Source organism: Magnolia sinica, chromosome 3 (genome assembly GCF_029962835.1).
Source record: "Magnolia sinica isolate HGM2019 chromosome 3, MsV1, whole genome shotgun sequence".
Taxonomy (NCBI): Eukaryota; Viridiplantae; Streptophyta; class Magnoliopsida; order Magnoliales; family Magnoliaceae; genus Magnolia; species Magnolia sinica.
The window spans coordinates 4395728-4411968 of NC_080575.1; the positions used below are offsets into that span (position 1 = coordinate 4395728).

The following is a 16241-nucleotide window of genomic DNA, read 5'->3' on the forward strand; positions in this document are numbered from 1 at the left end:
CAGGGGAGGCGAACCCAGGTATTACTTCAGCTGTTAGAATGCCTGCTCACATTCAGAGGTCCACTCAACTTTCTTATGGCCTTTCAGTTGCTGAAAAAAGGGGAGACACCTGTCTGTAGCTCTAGAGATAAACCGACCGAGTGCTATTACTCGGTTAGTTAGACATTGGATCTCCTTCGCTGTCCGAGGCGAGCTCATGTCGGGCAATGCCTTGATCTTCTCATGATTCGCCTTGATGCCTCTCTGGCTGACTTGAAACTCAAGGAACTTGCATGAATCGACTCCAAAGACACACTTGGCCGGGTTCAGCTTCATGCGGTATTCCCGCAGGATCGAAAATGTCACCCCGAGGTTCGCAAGGTGGTCGGATGCTCTGACGCTCTTGACGAGCATGTTATCAACGTGAACTTCCATTGTCCAACCGATCTGCTTGGCAAACATCTGGTTCACCAATCTCTGGTATGTTGTCCCAGCGTTCTTCAAGCCAAGAGGCATGACCCGGTAACAGTAGAGTCCTTTGTCGATGATGAAGATAGTCTTCTGATTGTCTTGGGGGTGCATCGGGATCTGATTGTACCCGGAATAGGCATCTAGGAAGGAGAGTCGCTTGTGTCCAGTAGTATTGTTCACCAGTTGGTTGATCCGAGGCAAGGGGAAGCTGTCCTTAGGACAGGACTTGTTCAGGTCTGAGTAATCTATACAGACTCGTCACTTCCTGTTTGATTTCTTCACCAGGACCACATTGGCGATCTAGTTTAGATAATGTACTTCCTTGATGAAGTCGGTGTTGCGAAGCTTGGAGACTTAATCAGCTATAGTTGTGTACCTCTCGGCATCGAACGCTCTTCTCTCCTATTTCATTGATTTGTGATCCGGATCCACGTTCAACCTATGGACCATGACGTCGGGAGAGATGGTCGGTATATCCTCATGTGACCACGTGAAGACGTCCCTGTGCTGTTGTAGGAAAGTCAGCATCTGAGATCTCTGCTCAGAATTCAGTGAAGATCCGAGCTAAACAACTTTGCTCGGATCGGCCTCCTCGAGCGGGACGGTCACCAAGTCCTCCATGGGGGGATCTTCCGTGGGAGTTCTGGGGTCAAGGACGTTGATGGTGAGGGCCTGCTTCACGACCATTTTCTCACAGCTATCGCATAGCAATCTCTGAGCTTCACACTGGTCCCCTCGAAGATATCCAACCCCACCTTCGGCGGGGAACTTCATCATCAGATGGTATGTGGACACGACCGCCCTCATTGCGTTAAGGGAAGGTCAGCCCAGAATGACATTGTGCACTGACAGGACATTGACAACAAGAAAGTCCACAAGAAGTGTGACTTGATGTTGTCTTTCTCCTGCTATCACAGGAAGAGTAATGACTCCCTCAGAGATCACTCTATCTCCGGCAAAGCCGTGTAGAGAGGTTTTCATGGGTCGGAGGCATGACCTTTCGATCCCCATTTTCTCGAATGCTTCAGAATAGATAATGTCAGTTGAGCTCCCTATGTCGACCAGAATGCGGTAAACCTTGTGGTTGGCTATGGTCATAGTCACCACAAGGGCATCGTCGTGCGGATAATGGATTCTGCACGTGTCATCCTTTGTGAAAGTCAGGCTGCAGGGGCTGACCCAAAGTTCTTTCCTCGACTTTTCGGCCAAGTGGACGTAGTGCTCGGAGTCTGAACTCCAGGAGTGGGCTTGTGAGCCTTGTTCGAGTCGCCTCCACCATACGAGCCATCGTAGATAGTGCAGATCTCGGCCAGTTCTTTAGCCGGCTTGCTCGGTTGCTCTTCTCTCCAGGCTGATCTCTCCTGCTTGGTGTATCGGCGCAAATGACCCTTACAGATGAGGACCTTAATCTCATCTTTGAGGTCCATGTAGTCACTTATGTTATGTCCGTGGTCATGATGAAACTGATAATACTCGCGCTTGTCTCGATTCTCTGCGTCGATCTTCATCCAAACCCGCCAGTTCAAGAGTTTCTGACTCCTAATGTCCAACAAGATATGCTCTGGAGATGTGTTGGAATGAAATTTACTCTCAAGCCTCCTGCTCGGTCGGCAATCGCGAGAGGCTCGATCATCGAGCTTCTTGTTGGATGACTGAGGTTCTTCGTTTCTCAGCCTCTTCTCCTTAGATGACTGCTCGGCTACTTGTACGGTCCTGTGAAAGTTAGAGAATTTCTTGGCATTGGTGTATTTATGAGCTCTGCTAATGAGCTCGGCCAAGGTGATTGGAGGATTCTTCCCGGTCGATAAAGTGAACTTCCTCTCTCTGAGCCCGTTGAACATGGTTGAGAGTGTCATTTTATCATCATAGTCTTCCACTAACAACGCCTCCTCGTTGAAACGGACAATGAAGTCCTTCAGTGTTTCCTTGTTCCCCTGCTTGAGGGTAAACAGATGGGCAGTCGGCTTCCGACTCTTCTTACCCGAGAAGAATTGGGTAAGGAACAATTTGCTGAGCTCTGCGAAAGAGCTGATTGACTTTGGTTTAAGCTGCAAATACCAACTCCGAGCAGCTTGGTGACATCACCTCATCCATGATCTTTGAGGTGAATGGAGGCTTGGTCTTTTCCATCATCACCTGGACTGCGATTGGGACAAACACAGACTGTTGATTCTTCTAAAACATCTTGAACTGATCACGGAGTTCCTTAAGCTGAGCTTCCCAAGGATTCTGATTCTTAGCTACTGTCTCTTGTGAGGCCTCCGCTACCTCGGGCGCTCTGCCCTGTCTTCTCCTCTCCAGCTGATGGTAGAGGTCGGTGGGGGCCAAAGCTGAAGTGGCGGACATATAGTACGGCTCGGCGTCCCAAGCAGGTTTTGGGATTCGGGTGGATCGTTCCTGAGACACTGCATGACGCACAGGGTTGAAAACTCGTGCGGACTATGCCTGGGACTCTTTGGTCCGGGAACTAACCTGATGTGGTCGTTCCTCGGGCGCCGAAGTAGCTTCCACCACATTAAGAAGTGGCTGCTAGTTTTGTTGTGCTTTCATTCGACTGATTTCATCCTATAGCATCTGCACTTCATTTTGTAGTGCCTTATACTTTTCTCCTTAGCTCTAAGTCCACTGAGATGGCCTTATTGGAGTGGATTCGGTATGTAGCAGCGAAGAAGATTGATGTTGTCCGTTAGGTTCAGGCTCCACCGCCGTAACCTTTTTCTTCCCTCTTGTCGTTTATGATAAAACCTTATAGCTTTTAGTTTGCGTTTCTCATAGACGACGCCAAAAGATGTTGAGGTAAAATCTGGACCACCCTCCACTCATTGCCACGAACCTTGGTCCTGCACAAAAGGGTGAGCAAAGGATACCCTGACTTAGCCAGGAGACCCTCTGATACCTAAGTCAGGCTAGGGAATCTGGGTCTAGGTTGAATGTAGAGAGAGGGTGCGAGATCTTGCATACCTGTAGCAATGGGGTTCCCTAGTATTTATACCTGGGGGTTGAACGATCCACGTTTGTTAATCTCGGCATGATTTGCTCAATCTGCAAGATATTACGATCGTGAAGATATTATCTGTAATCTTTGGGTCGTGCGGCATATTGTGTCTTAAAGGCGCGTATCCTTGGGCGAGATCTTTGGTCACGTCCATATTTAGGTTAGTCTACAAGCTCGACACACGGAGTATCCTCACCCTAGCTCGGCCTCAGCCTCGCACAAGGAGTATCTGCACCCGGGCTCGGCCTCATAATGTGTGATCTCAAGACCCACTACCAGTAATCGGAGTTCGCTGAATGAAGCTGAGGACGAGGATCAGAGCTCGGCTTAGCCATCCTTCTTCGGATGAGGACGAGGGTTCAGATCGACCAATCAGGCTTATAGTTCTGAATTGTGATTCATTAGTGGAGAGCTTGTTTCAACTAACCCACGGTCATAACTTAGGGATCGGCTCATACTTGTCGTGGTATCCTCCTTCCGAGGCCTTGTTAACTGATTCGGGTAGCTCAAGCGGACCCTGATTATCCTTGTTTAGCTTTCCCCATAACAGTTATGTATGGTATATTTACAGAGGTTTGAATTTAATTACTAAATTAACTTTAATATCTCTAATTAGTGAGATATGTAATTTTTGACACAATGGCTATGATAAGCCTGCTGAAATATATGCTTTTGCGTGAAAATGATGAAATTCCAAGTCTTGGATGGGCCACAAGCACAAGATCATGTATGAGTGACTGACCAACGATTTTTATTTGTTGATTTACATGGACAATGTTTGGACGGTGCTGATCATCATTAGTGGGCCATGTGCCCAATAGAATGATAGTATAATGACACACATGTTACACCTGCAACTATTGAAATGATTTTAGGTGTAATCCAAGCTCTCACCATGGATTTGAAACCCCCTCGAACAGGGGATTTGAAACTCACATTTACTTTACGCTACCAAACAACCATGGGATTTGAAATCCCCTCAAAACGACCCCTTAATTATTCTTATTATTTTTTAAGCATACCCATCGTTGGTGAAAATTCCCACCATGTTGTCAACGCACACTCGCACCTTATACTATTTCTGAGCCTTTGTGACACATGTGTTGAGGGGCTACATGTGTATGTGATCTAAGTGCATACCAAGGCAGGCACGTTGTATAGTCTTGTTGGCTAATAACTCCACTAAATTTATTTATTGTGTGGACATGATAAACTATTTATGGCTTGTGTTTAGGTATTTGGATGATTCCATGTGCCAGTGAAATTTCAATAGGGAAAAAAATTATACTTATTGTGTGGACATGAGAAACTATTTGGCATGTGTTTAGGTATTTGGATGATTCCATGTGCCAGTGAAATTTCAATGGGAAAAAAATAATAATAAATAGAGATCTTTCAAATGTACCTAACAATGGTACATGTGTCATGTATTCCACTCACTCAAATAGCAAAGCCAGCTATTTTATCATAACAATGTCGTGACTAAAAATAAATATTAACCAAAATACGATCATGGTAAATATTAACCAGTACATCTTCAGTCCAATGAAATTGTAGATTTTTGATTAATTAATAGTTTTGTCAATTGATATAAATTTTCTTGAATGAATCAATTTAGTCTTTGAACAGTTTTTTATATGTTCTCGATTGATTAAATATTAGGGTTCGATTGATTGAGATAATTTGATAAAGTCAAGTTAGGTATGTGGATGTTTTTGTCTATTTTTCGAACGAATTGAGTATGTGGTGTCGATCGATCGAAGGTTATCGTTCCAAAAAAGGTTATCTAAACCATATTATATGTGAGATTAGGGTATTCTAACGTAGTGCTGGAGAGAACAAGGATTTTAAGAAAGGAAATTTGTCATTGGAGACAAGGGTTTTGAATCCGTAAGTTGTTTATCTCCTGTAATTCTTTATTCATGGTGGATTGTTTATCAATTGGTGTCGCGGTGTTTTCTTGTTGTAGTTTTTTTTTTTAACGTAAAATCATCATGTTATTTGTGATTGCTTAATTTTCATTTCTCTATCCGCGTGTTTGATTCGTATTTAAGGTTACTTCCACGCCTAATGTGTGCTGACTACTCACAACGAATGGTATCAGGCGTAGGTTTTATGTTAGGTTATTTATATTGAATCTAAGACATAAAGTCAAATGGATCGAATATAAAATTTGAAATGATGAAGTTTATAGGTAAGAATGTAAGACCCGTATCCTAGTCTGTACTGTTCCGTCGACTTTCGTGATCCTTCCCATCGAAGTCCGGCAATCCGCGACCTATAATCGACATTTGCGCATGATACTAAGTCATATCCCGTAGATTTGAATCGGCTTTATGCGAGACTTGTACCATTGCGACCGCACCGTCGCCGCGGTTCCAACACCGCGTCTTGTATACCGATCCGATACCCTGGCAGGGAGATGTGGGCCGGCATTTATTTCGAAGAAAACACCGCACGTTTGCAATCCCAAGAGAATCTCTACATCATGTCCCATCAATCAATCACTCAAATCAATCAATCAATCACATCATGTGAAGTACAAGAGCAACCCATGCTTTCTTTCTCCACAAGTCAAGCAAACCCCAAAAGTCAACAAGTCTCTCACCTCACCCATCACTCCCCTCACATCCATCACTCATCACTCTCTCTCCCTTATAACCCTATCTCTCTCTCTCTCTCATTTCTCAAACACAAAATTCCAAGCAAAAGAGAGGTGCACGTCCATGGTTTTTCAAGAGAGAAAGTGAGATGTGTGTGGCTCATTTCCCGCCCCAGAAACCTTCATCCTAGCCATTTATTTCTCATTTTCCACCATCAAAGTGAGACACAAGGAAATCAGTTTTCCAACGGACCAAGAAGATCGAACGGTGGGTGCTTTATAGGCTAGATTTTTCATGTTTGATGATGGGTCAAGTGAGGCCTACCGATTGATGGTATGGTCTCACTTTGAACCTTAGGTGTGGCTGATGTCCCACATTGATTCTCATGATCATTCCATGATGGGGCCATTCTTCATGGACCCCATCATGATGTTTTTTTTCCTTACAAAAAAAGAGGTCATTTAGACCGTCCATTATGGGTGGAGAAGGAATTTCCATCGTTGATCTTTGATGTGGTGGACCCACATGTATTGGGACCCACTTGATGTATGATTGAATGCAAGGGAGGGCTCATAGTGGCGGAGCCCTCCATCACACGTGTCCCTCTTTCTCTCTCTCTCTCCCTCTCTCTTTCATTTTTTATCCTATTGTATGTGATGATGTGGCCGTGTGGCCCACCCGGATGGACCCCACCATGAGGCATGTATTTTATCCAAGTTATCTATAGGTGGGGCCCACTTTATATGTGTCTTATCCACACCAACCATGCATTTGGTGGCCCACCTAAGCCAGGCCCGCCTTGTACATGTGTTAGGCCCAGAATGAAAATACAAATATTAGCTTTGGTTCAAAGCTTTTTGGGTGGACCACTTGTGTAGGCCCCACCTTGATGTATGGGACTAATCCACATCGTCTATTCCATTTCCCAAATCATTTTAGGCGTTGAGCCGAAAAATGAAGCTGATCCGATTTTCTGGTGGGCCATAACTTAGCAAACAACATTCTTACCGTTGAAATACACCTTGATGTTTTTGTACCCCTAAATATGTCGAATATTGGGCTTGATGGGTCTGTCTTGGGCCATTAAAATCAATGGCTGGGTTGGATTTCCCTGATGCGGGCCCCACCTATGAAAAACCTTAAAAATACATATTTTTTTAAAAATAAAATATTTAAGCAACAGCAGCAGACGCTGCTGCAACTGATAAGTAAGGACGCCCAACATCGTCCTGGGCGCTGGAAGCAGGGGTCCCATGCGTGGGCCCCATCGTGATGTGTATTGAACATCCACACCGTGAATGTGGTAGGCCCCTTAGGGCAGTGAATGATGTATGTGTTTTATTCACACCACCGTTCAATGGTGTGGACGATGGGACCCACCATGATACATGTGTTGCATCCAATCTGTCCAACCATTTTAAAAGCTTATTTTAAGGCTTGTGACCAAAATTAAGACAGATCGAGAATTAGGTGAACCACCGTCCACCATTAAAACCCCTTTCAGGCCAGTGTGACCTTATGATCAGATTGGATGGGAAATAAATGTTATTGTGGGCCTTGGGAATTTTAATGGTGGAAATCATTATCACCACTTATCTTTGGGTATGACCCATTTGATATGCATGGGGCCCAATTGGTGTGGTCTATTTGATATACATATGGCCCATGCAATGTGGTCCACTTGTCTTATTTATGGCCGTTGTTGAGGCCCACCTTGATATGCATGAGGACCATGTTATGAGGCCCATTTGATGTATTGGAGGCCCATGGGTCGAGGCCCAATGGGACGTACACAAGTCCATTGTAATGTGTTATTCTACCACGGTTTATGTAATGATGCTAATGGCGGGTTATGCTTTGGAGCAATGGTGGTTTGACTCCTACATTGTAAGTACAATGTTGGTTAAATGTCTGCATTGTAACTCTTCTTAGGGCCCATTGATAGGCTCATACCTGTTGATAGTTCATCACTTTATAACATACTTAGTATAATTCCATGAGTCATACCTATTCGCATCATATGTATGCTTGATATGAGGAATGTTTGATCATAACATAAGTCGTTAGGCTGAGACATTTACGGGACTCCTTATGAGACAGAATACCCCACATGATCGCGTGGTACGCGCGGGATTGCTGCATGACTGTACGGTGTGACTCATGCATCTCGCATATATGTGACCTGATCATTGTATACCCTAGCGACATCAGGGTCGTGGCTCCACAGGTACATTGTGAATGGCTGTATCGGATACCGGAAATACTTGGCTCTAGTACTATGGGCACTTAGGATGTCCTTGGGTGAAAATTTTAGAACCTTTTTGGTATCGAGAGCTGCTTCAAGGTCTAGATCAAGTGGATATATGAGGGCCCAAGTGCCAAATACCAGTAGGTCGTGTCTCTCATTGTATCGTGGTCGGTTGGAAGAGGGTGTGGCCTTATCCGCCCGAGTGAGGGGGCTATAAGCTAGGCTGAGTTTGACCAGCTCGCAAATGAGTCCACTATCAATGAGCTGGGTAGGTATTGACAAACTACTAGTCAGACGGACAGTGAGGTCTATTCCACTCGCTGGGCTGTGCGGCTAGGGAGGCGGCAGTCAGTGTAGAGTGTACTAGACCCCGGTGATATCCCAGAGAGAAACTGTACTGATATGTGTACTTGATGAGTACTGACATACTTGCTTTGCATCTCGCATATGACATTTAACTATATAGGCCTCGCATGACTATATAGGCCTCGCATCACATGACCTTGGTATGACCAATAGCATTCATGCCTTGCATCACATAGCCTTGGTACAACTGATTGCATTCATGGACTTACCGCATATTTTCGCATTACTTCGATATTGTACACTTGGCGCTTGCCTTGCGCACACACTTACACCACTCTCTAAGCTTTTGTAAGCTTATGTACGACCGTTGCGTGCAGGTGGCCTTGGATCGCAGCAGCGCTGAGGCATGAGCGCGCATCAGATCATTTTAGAGTTTTTGAGCACCCTGTATTTTCCTTTCCGCATTGTACTTAAAGTTTTGATATAGTAGATATGTGGTGATGTTGTTTTGTAACTTGATTGTGCTTGTGGTTATGCTCCATTAAAAAAAAATCATACTGAAAATCCTCCTTGTAGAATCCCAAGATTGGAATCGGGCATGTGAGTGCCGGGATCTGAGAATGAGGCACTATGGAGGCTGTCGGCGCCAGATTCAGCGATCGAAAATTTTGTGAGCCCATTTTTTGAGTTTGGGGCGTGATAAAGAAGAATTTCGAATTATGGAGGATAAAAATGAAAGCCCTCTTAATTCAATAGGGAGTATTGCAATACTTATTAGCAAAACAAAACATCCAAAAATAATGAAAGAAGATTACTGGGACAACTCAAAATCAGAGGATAATTAGCACAATTCAAATATACTTGACTGGCGATGTCCTTTATAACGTTATTTGTAAGATAACTACCGTAGGCTTATGGGCGAGGTCAGAGAAACCATACATGATGAACTCACTTTCCAATCGCCTATATCTAAAGAGATAGTTGTACACTGAATATAGTGGAAATGTTAGATTTTTCTGAAAACATTAATGCCTTCAACAAACTAAATTGTAAATTAACAAGTGTGAATGTGAAGATCAACAAAGAAGATAGAGTCCTAACGTTGTTAACGTCTGTAACACCCCGGGTTTTCAGGGGCCGTGTAGGAACTCGGCTCCTAAATTGGCGAGAAGGGATTGCTCGGGCCGGACCTGGTGCGGATCACGACTGAGAAGATTGGAATTATCCGGCGCCGCCTCTTGACGGCTCAAAGCAGACAGAAAAGCTATGCCGACACAAGGCGAAGGGACTTGGAATTTGAAGCTGAGGACCATGTATTTCTCAAGATCTCCCCAATGAAGGGCGTTTTGCGCTTTGGCAAGAAAGGGAAGCTTGCGCCACGGGTCATCGGGCCATTCCAGATTTTGGACCGTGTGGGTGCGGTCGCCTATCGCTTGGCCCTACCCACACCTCTAGCCGGAGTGCATAACGTCTTCCACGTATCAATGTTGAAGAAGTACGTCCCCGATCCTTCGCATATCATCAAGTGGGAGTAGGTGGAACTTAAGGAAAACGCCACTTACATTCTTCGGCCCACTCGAATACTTGATAGGAAGGAGCAAGTCTTGCGCAACAAGGTCATTCCGTTGGTCAAGGTACTATGGACCCATCACGATGAAGAAGAGGCCACTTGGGAGACGGAAGCAGAAATCTGCAAGCATTACCCATCCCTTCTTCAACAATATGATCAGGTACAAATTTCGAGGGCGAAATTTATTTGTAAGGGGGGTAGATTGTAACATCCTGTCCAATCGGTACAGTGTCCTGAGGCGTCCACGTAGGATTTTTTCGCAGGACCGAACATTTGGAACATTCGTGGCAGAGATGCCATGAGCTAATTTAATCAGGATTAGCCCATTTGCCTATACCGGGCAGGCCATGACAAGACCAAGTGCGGGCCGCCAAGCCGGATGACCATTTACACTGACCTACAGTCCGTCCGGGCTGTACCGCGACGCCGGAAGGTCAGAAAAATCTAAAAATCTAGGGGATCATAGGTCTCACTGGGCTTGTAGACCATCGCGGACCGCGGGCCCAGCAGACACTCGGAAGTGGGATCTGGCACTGACCTAATGCACCCCACCTATGCCAGGACCAAATCTGGCGCTTGCAAATGGAATCGAGATTCCTGGTTATCCGACCATCGGATCTCTTCCATATTTACGGGGGAGGTCAAATGGATTTTTCTGCACCCGTCCACCAACTCTGGGACCCGATCGTGGGACGGTGACCGTCGATCACGGATCGGACCCGTACGATCAAACCACTGGTCCGATCATTCCCAAATTTTGCGTGGCCTTTCATCGGGCCATGAAGCACCCATCCTAGAAATTTCATAGCCTAAGGACCACCAGAGTTACTCAAATCACTAAAATAGACCCCACCGGGCCGTTTAAAGATCAAAGCCTTTGACTCCAACCCCACTTTCGTCTATCCGTTTATTCCCAAATTCTACACAGGCCCTAGAGGGGCCATGAGGCACCTACCCACTGAATTTGGAGGCCAAAGGAGCATTAGGGCCACGCCAACCCCGAAAATGTCCCTTGTAGGCTATTTTGGGAATATGAGGGAACTTATGGCCAAAAGGGCCAAGTCTAGGAAATAAACCCAATCCCTCATAACTCCCTCTCCCATTTGCTACAACCACCAAGAGAGAAAGAGAGTAAAGGGGAGTAAAGAGGAGAAGAGAGAGAGAAGGAGGAGATCAAGGTGGACCCTAGATCAAGGTGGGCCCCAAGAAAGCCAACCCTTCCAACACTTTGCCACTCTTGCAAGGAGAAAACCCTTTTTCTTAAACCTCAACGACTATCCGCGGGTTGCCTAGGTAAGTTTATCACCCATCCTTCTTGAAGTTCATGTAGTAATGTGGATTTGAGTTGGAAATCTAACATGCAATAGCTTGATTTAGGGATTCCGGCCGTTCCACCCGAAAGCCCTCTTTCTTAGGGCATTTTTCGAGTCTCCAACGAGCCATAGGTGCGGACTATTACTCCTAGGTGGCCTAGCACAAATTTCAATATGAGTTTAATGATTTTGATTGTTTGGTTGATGCAATTAGAGAGTGTAGAGAAAACCTAGAAAATCATGCCTATCTTAAGTGTATGGAATTGTATGTTCTATTTGTTTCTCTTCACATAACTTGTTGAATCTTGATTTTCGCTTGTTGGATGATTTATGGATTGCTCATAAGATTGATGCCCTATGATATGCATGCCCTATTTGCTACATGTGTAATTTGTCTTCATGAGTTATAGGAAGTGAGCAACTTCCCCACCAACACACCCAACACACATGCACCATTGCTCATAAATTGTTAGCTTGCTTATTTGGTGAATCTGGACTATATGATTGAGGTATGAGAACATGAAAAATCCTACCTGCTGATACTCCTGTCCGTTGACATGTTGTGGACCACCATTCAAACCTTGGGGTTGGCCAAGGAAACAAGGAAACCTAAGGTGGTCTCTTTAGTAGGACCGCCTTGAGGCTAAACTCTCGGATTTGGGCGAGCGTGTGTGGGCGGCTGTAGTTAGGCTACGTGAGTTGCTTGCACCCGATGTCGTTCCGCCATGCGCTCGCCTGGACTCGGGCGGTCTAGCCTACTGTCTGGCCAACCACGATTGTTAACCATGTTTGCTCACACTTGTTTGGAAACTGGGACACCCCATAACCATTGTAGCCCAACAACAACCCACTTGAAATCGGTCCACAGTTTCGTGAGCCGGGCATGGTGGAATGGGACACCGTGTCCGAACTGTCGGCCTATGCCGGGGTACCGCGCCTCCCCGTAGTGACCGCGAGCGATCCCTTTCTCTTAGTACTCCTCATGTGCTTGAAGTCGGGGATGAGGAACCCGACAGGATCATGGACTGCGGGGCCTCGGCCTCACGCATTGGGGGGTCTTGGCCTCGCACCCAGATTAGGGCATTACTAGATGGGGTGTACTAGATTCCCCAATCTGCTGGATGAATGAACCTAACTAATAACTTGGCTAACACGACCGCATCGCATCGCATTAGTTAGGTTGGCGACTCGGCAGTCGAGGTCGCACTGAGGGAGTGTTGGCATTGGCGATCGTTAGATGGCGTCGCGCGAGGAAGTGTTGTGGTGAGGGCATCCATCATGTCATCCTGCATGCATGCGCATTAGCAAGACTAGACAGTTGCTTATGATTGATTGCTTTTCATTAAATTCCTATTGAAATTAATGCTTGTTATAACTTATGGCTAATAGCACCCACTGAGTTGATTACTCACTCCCACTCTGAGACGGTATTTTAAAACACCAACCAGACCCTTTCATAGATGCAGGTGACTCAGGACTGGAGGAGCCTAGCGAGACGAGCCTGGACGAGGAGTTGGAGCTGTCGTACTTTCAGCTGATGGAGGGATCGCCGCCCACTTGAGGAGCGGTATTGGATGGCTAGGTTATGGGCTCAGCCCTTTTCTTTTGGACATCATATTTTTGTTGATTTGTTGGGCAACGCCATGCGCGACCCATTTGTATTTTTGGACTTGTATATGTTTATGTGAGACCTCTTCGTTTCAGCAGACTTTTGCGTTCATGTTTCATGTTCAGGGGACTTCAGGCTGCGTAACCCAAACAGATAAAATGCACATTAATGAATATCTATAAATAGCGACTCTCGGGAACTCGGGAGTCGAGCGGATGCGCGACCCCCGATTTCCAGGGTGTTACAATTGCCCTCAACTGGTTGCGAGACCAAGGCCCCTCAATGTACGAGGCCATGACCCCGTGATCCTTGATCCCATCGGGTTTTTCATCCCCGATTTCAAGCACATGAGGAGTGCTAAGAAGAGGGATCGCTCGCGGTCACTACGGGGAGACTCGTCACCCCAGTGTAGGTCGACGGCTCGGACACAGTGTCCCATTCCACCATGCCCGGCTCTTGAGTCAGTGGATCGGTTTCAAATGGTTATCATTAGGCTCCAGTGGTTGGGGGGTGTTCCAGGTTCCATACAGGCTTGAGCAGACATGGTTAGCAAACATGGTTGGTCAGTAAGTGAACTAGACCGTGCGAGTTCAGGCGAGTATATGATGGACGACATCGAGTACAAGCGACCCATGTAGTCCAACTACTGTCATCCGTTCGCATCCGCCTAAATTCGCTGGTTTAGCCACAAGATGGTCCTACTAAGGGGACCACCTTCTCCCACCTCAATTCCCTAACCAACCTAGGGGTTTAATGACATTCAATAATATTCCAACAATTCCGGATCCGTTTTCTAACGCAAGCAAAGTCATGCACTCATACATCCAACATAAAAATTCAGATTTTTCTATAATGCAACTACTAACAAAACACGACATTAATGCGTGTGTGTGTTAACTGGGGTTACCGAAGAGACTAAGAACTGTACATCACTCATAAGACAAGCATGCAATAAGGATTCATATAATTATGTATGTCACAAGAAAGGTTATATTAGGATTGCATATGAGATGAACATACCATACTAAATCAAGTCTAATCACGTTGAAGAGCAAATAAACAACACCCAATCATGTCATGAAATTTAGTAAAATCATACATGAGATGAACATGTCAAACTAAAATCAAACCCAATCATGTTGAAGAACAAATAAACAACAATTATTCATTTCATGGAATTTAGGGGAACCTATTATGTAGGGTTTGGCTAGGTTTTCTCTAGATTACTCATACACATCATTCTAACATTCATAATCATTAAACTCATAGTCAAATTGGTACTAGGCTACCTAAGGATAATAGCACTTTATGACGAACCGCTCGATTCACGGCGCCCATAGGGTTATGGTGTTAGGAAATCATCGTTGAAATGCCTAAATAAGCATACAAGCTTGTAAGACTTGGGAGGAATTTAACACAAGACCTAAACCTACAAACATACTCTATACTTACCTTCAATCGCCACCGAATCGACACCAATGAAGGACAATGTTGTTATAGAGGAGATGAGAGGGTGAAGGAGCATAAACCCTCATGCTTCCAAGCTCTCCCTCTCTCTTTCTCCTCCTTTCTCCTCTTTCTCTTCTCCCTTTCTCCCTTTCTTTCTTATAGGGTAAATTCATATAGGGAGAGGGGTGCCCAAATGAAACCCTTAGATAGGGTCAGATTTGATGTAAATGGCTTCAAGGGCTAGGTTTTTACTATATTAGCCATATGGGAGGGTCTTTCTAACCTTTAGGGCTTGCTATGGGGCATGCATATTGATATACACCGTAAGATAGTTAGCCCCAATGACGATCTACGTATGGACATGATCGGCCCGCTATTTGAATGTACCGATTGACAGATATGATTTAAAGTCTGTTTAACGGTCACCGATGGTCGATCGGGGCCGCGACAATATGGATATGAGCAGGAAAATATCCTTACTCCACGTGTGAAGTTTGGTTGTGTCCGAAATTTTCAACTTTGCATAAGAGTGGACGACCCAATTCACTTAAGTTTCAACTTCTTTCTCTAGGGTATCTGCACTTCTTATGCACTCGTCCTTTGGCTCAAGTTGAGCGGTTCTGGACAGTACTCAGGTCCGACTCCCGCGATGGACGTCGAGCCCAGTATGACAGACATTATTCTATAGTTTTGAAACTAGTGGCCCACTAACGAGTGGTCTAGATCTTGCTCAAAAAATCGGAGCATTTCTGGAATGAATTAGGTATTGAGATTTCTCGTGGGCAATGATTAGGGTTTGGATTAACTATGTTCACAGTGTGACCTATTTATAATTAGTGAAAGTAGAGATTTGGTCATGATTACTAACGGGGTTGATTTGGTCTATTAGTCAAGTCCGGGCCTTATCTGACTCGGCTTTGGTTAGATCTTTAATTTAGTTATAATTGTCTTGATCAGTTAGCGATGAGTCGGTTATATTTGGACCATATCTGAGTAAATCATGGGACTAAACTTGATGTTCAAGTAATTGGGCGGATTCGTTGGCTTCCTACAGTTGATTAATCGGACTTGTGCAGTTCTTCACTAGTATCACCTGTGTATAAACTAACATTAAGTGCCAATGGTCAGTAAGTGAAAATATAAGTTAATTACATTAAAAATAAATGAATAATAATTTTTGAAAATTCAAAATAGTGAAAATTCAGGGCGTTACAACGTCACTTCCAAATTCTCATAAAATCCGGTGGATATTATGCATCATGATAAAAATGCCTCGAACTTCAATATTATTATCTCCGTTTTCAAGTCGAAGCGGTAGAGAGGGAATAACAGTGGAAAGAAAATTCTACCGGGACACTGGTTGCAAGAGAGAGACCATTTAAACGATAGAATGATAAGTCACATTCAAGGTCTAAGTCGAATGATAAATTAAAATTGGAGTTATGAAATTGTGGCGGGATATGACATACGAAGAAGGACGTACAAATTTCAGAATCCATAGAGATTATAATTCAGATAATTCACTGAAAATGGTCAATTTTAATGGAATCCAATAAGGAGAGAAGTGTTGTGATATATTATATGTTTCCAAGGGCAGACACTTATACAATAAGTGAATTTTAAATATGAGAGCTTCGTATCACATGTGTTATTGTCGATGTTGGTTTAACATGTATAACAAGTATGAGAGTGATTTGC

At 44.7% G+C, this 16241-nt stretch overlaps 1 protein-coding gene across 1 annotated transcript; it reads right to left on the reverse strand.

Annotated features, from left to right (window-relative positions):
• Positions 1–1610: 1610 nt before the first annotated feature.
• Positions 1611–9915, reverse strand: LOC131241468 (uncharacterized). The gene is made up of 2 exons (XM_058240259.1): positions 9793–9915; positions 1611–2498 (listed from the first exon to the last, which is right to left on the reverse strand). The coding sequence occupies exons 1-2, from the start codon at positions 9913–9915 to the stop codon at positions 1611–1613; spliced, it is 1011 nt and encodes a 336-aa protein (XP_058096242.1).
• Between the last annotated feature and the right edge of the window lie 6326 nt (positions 9916–16241).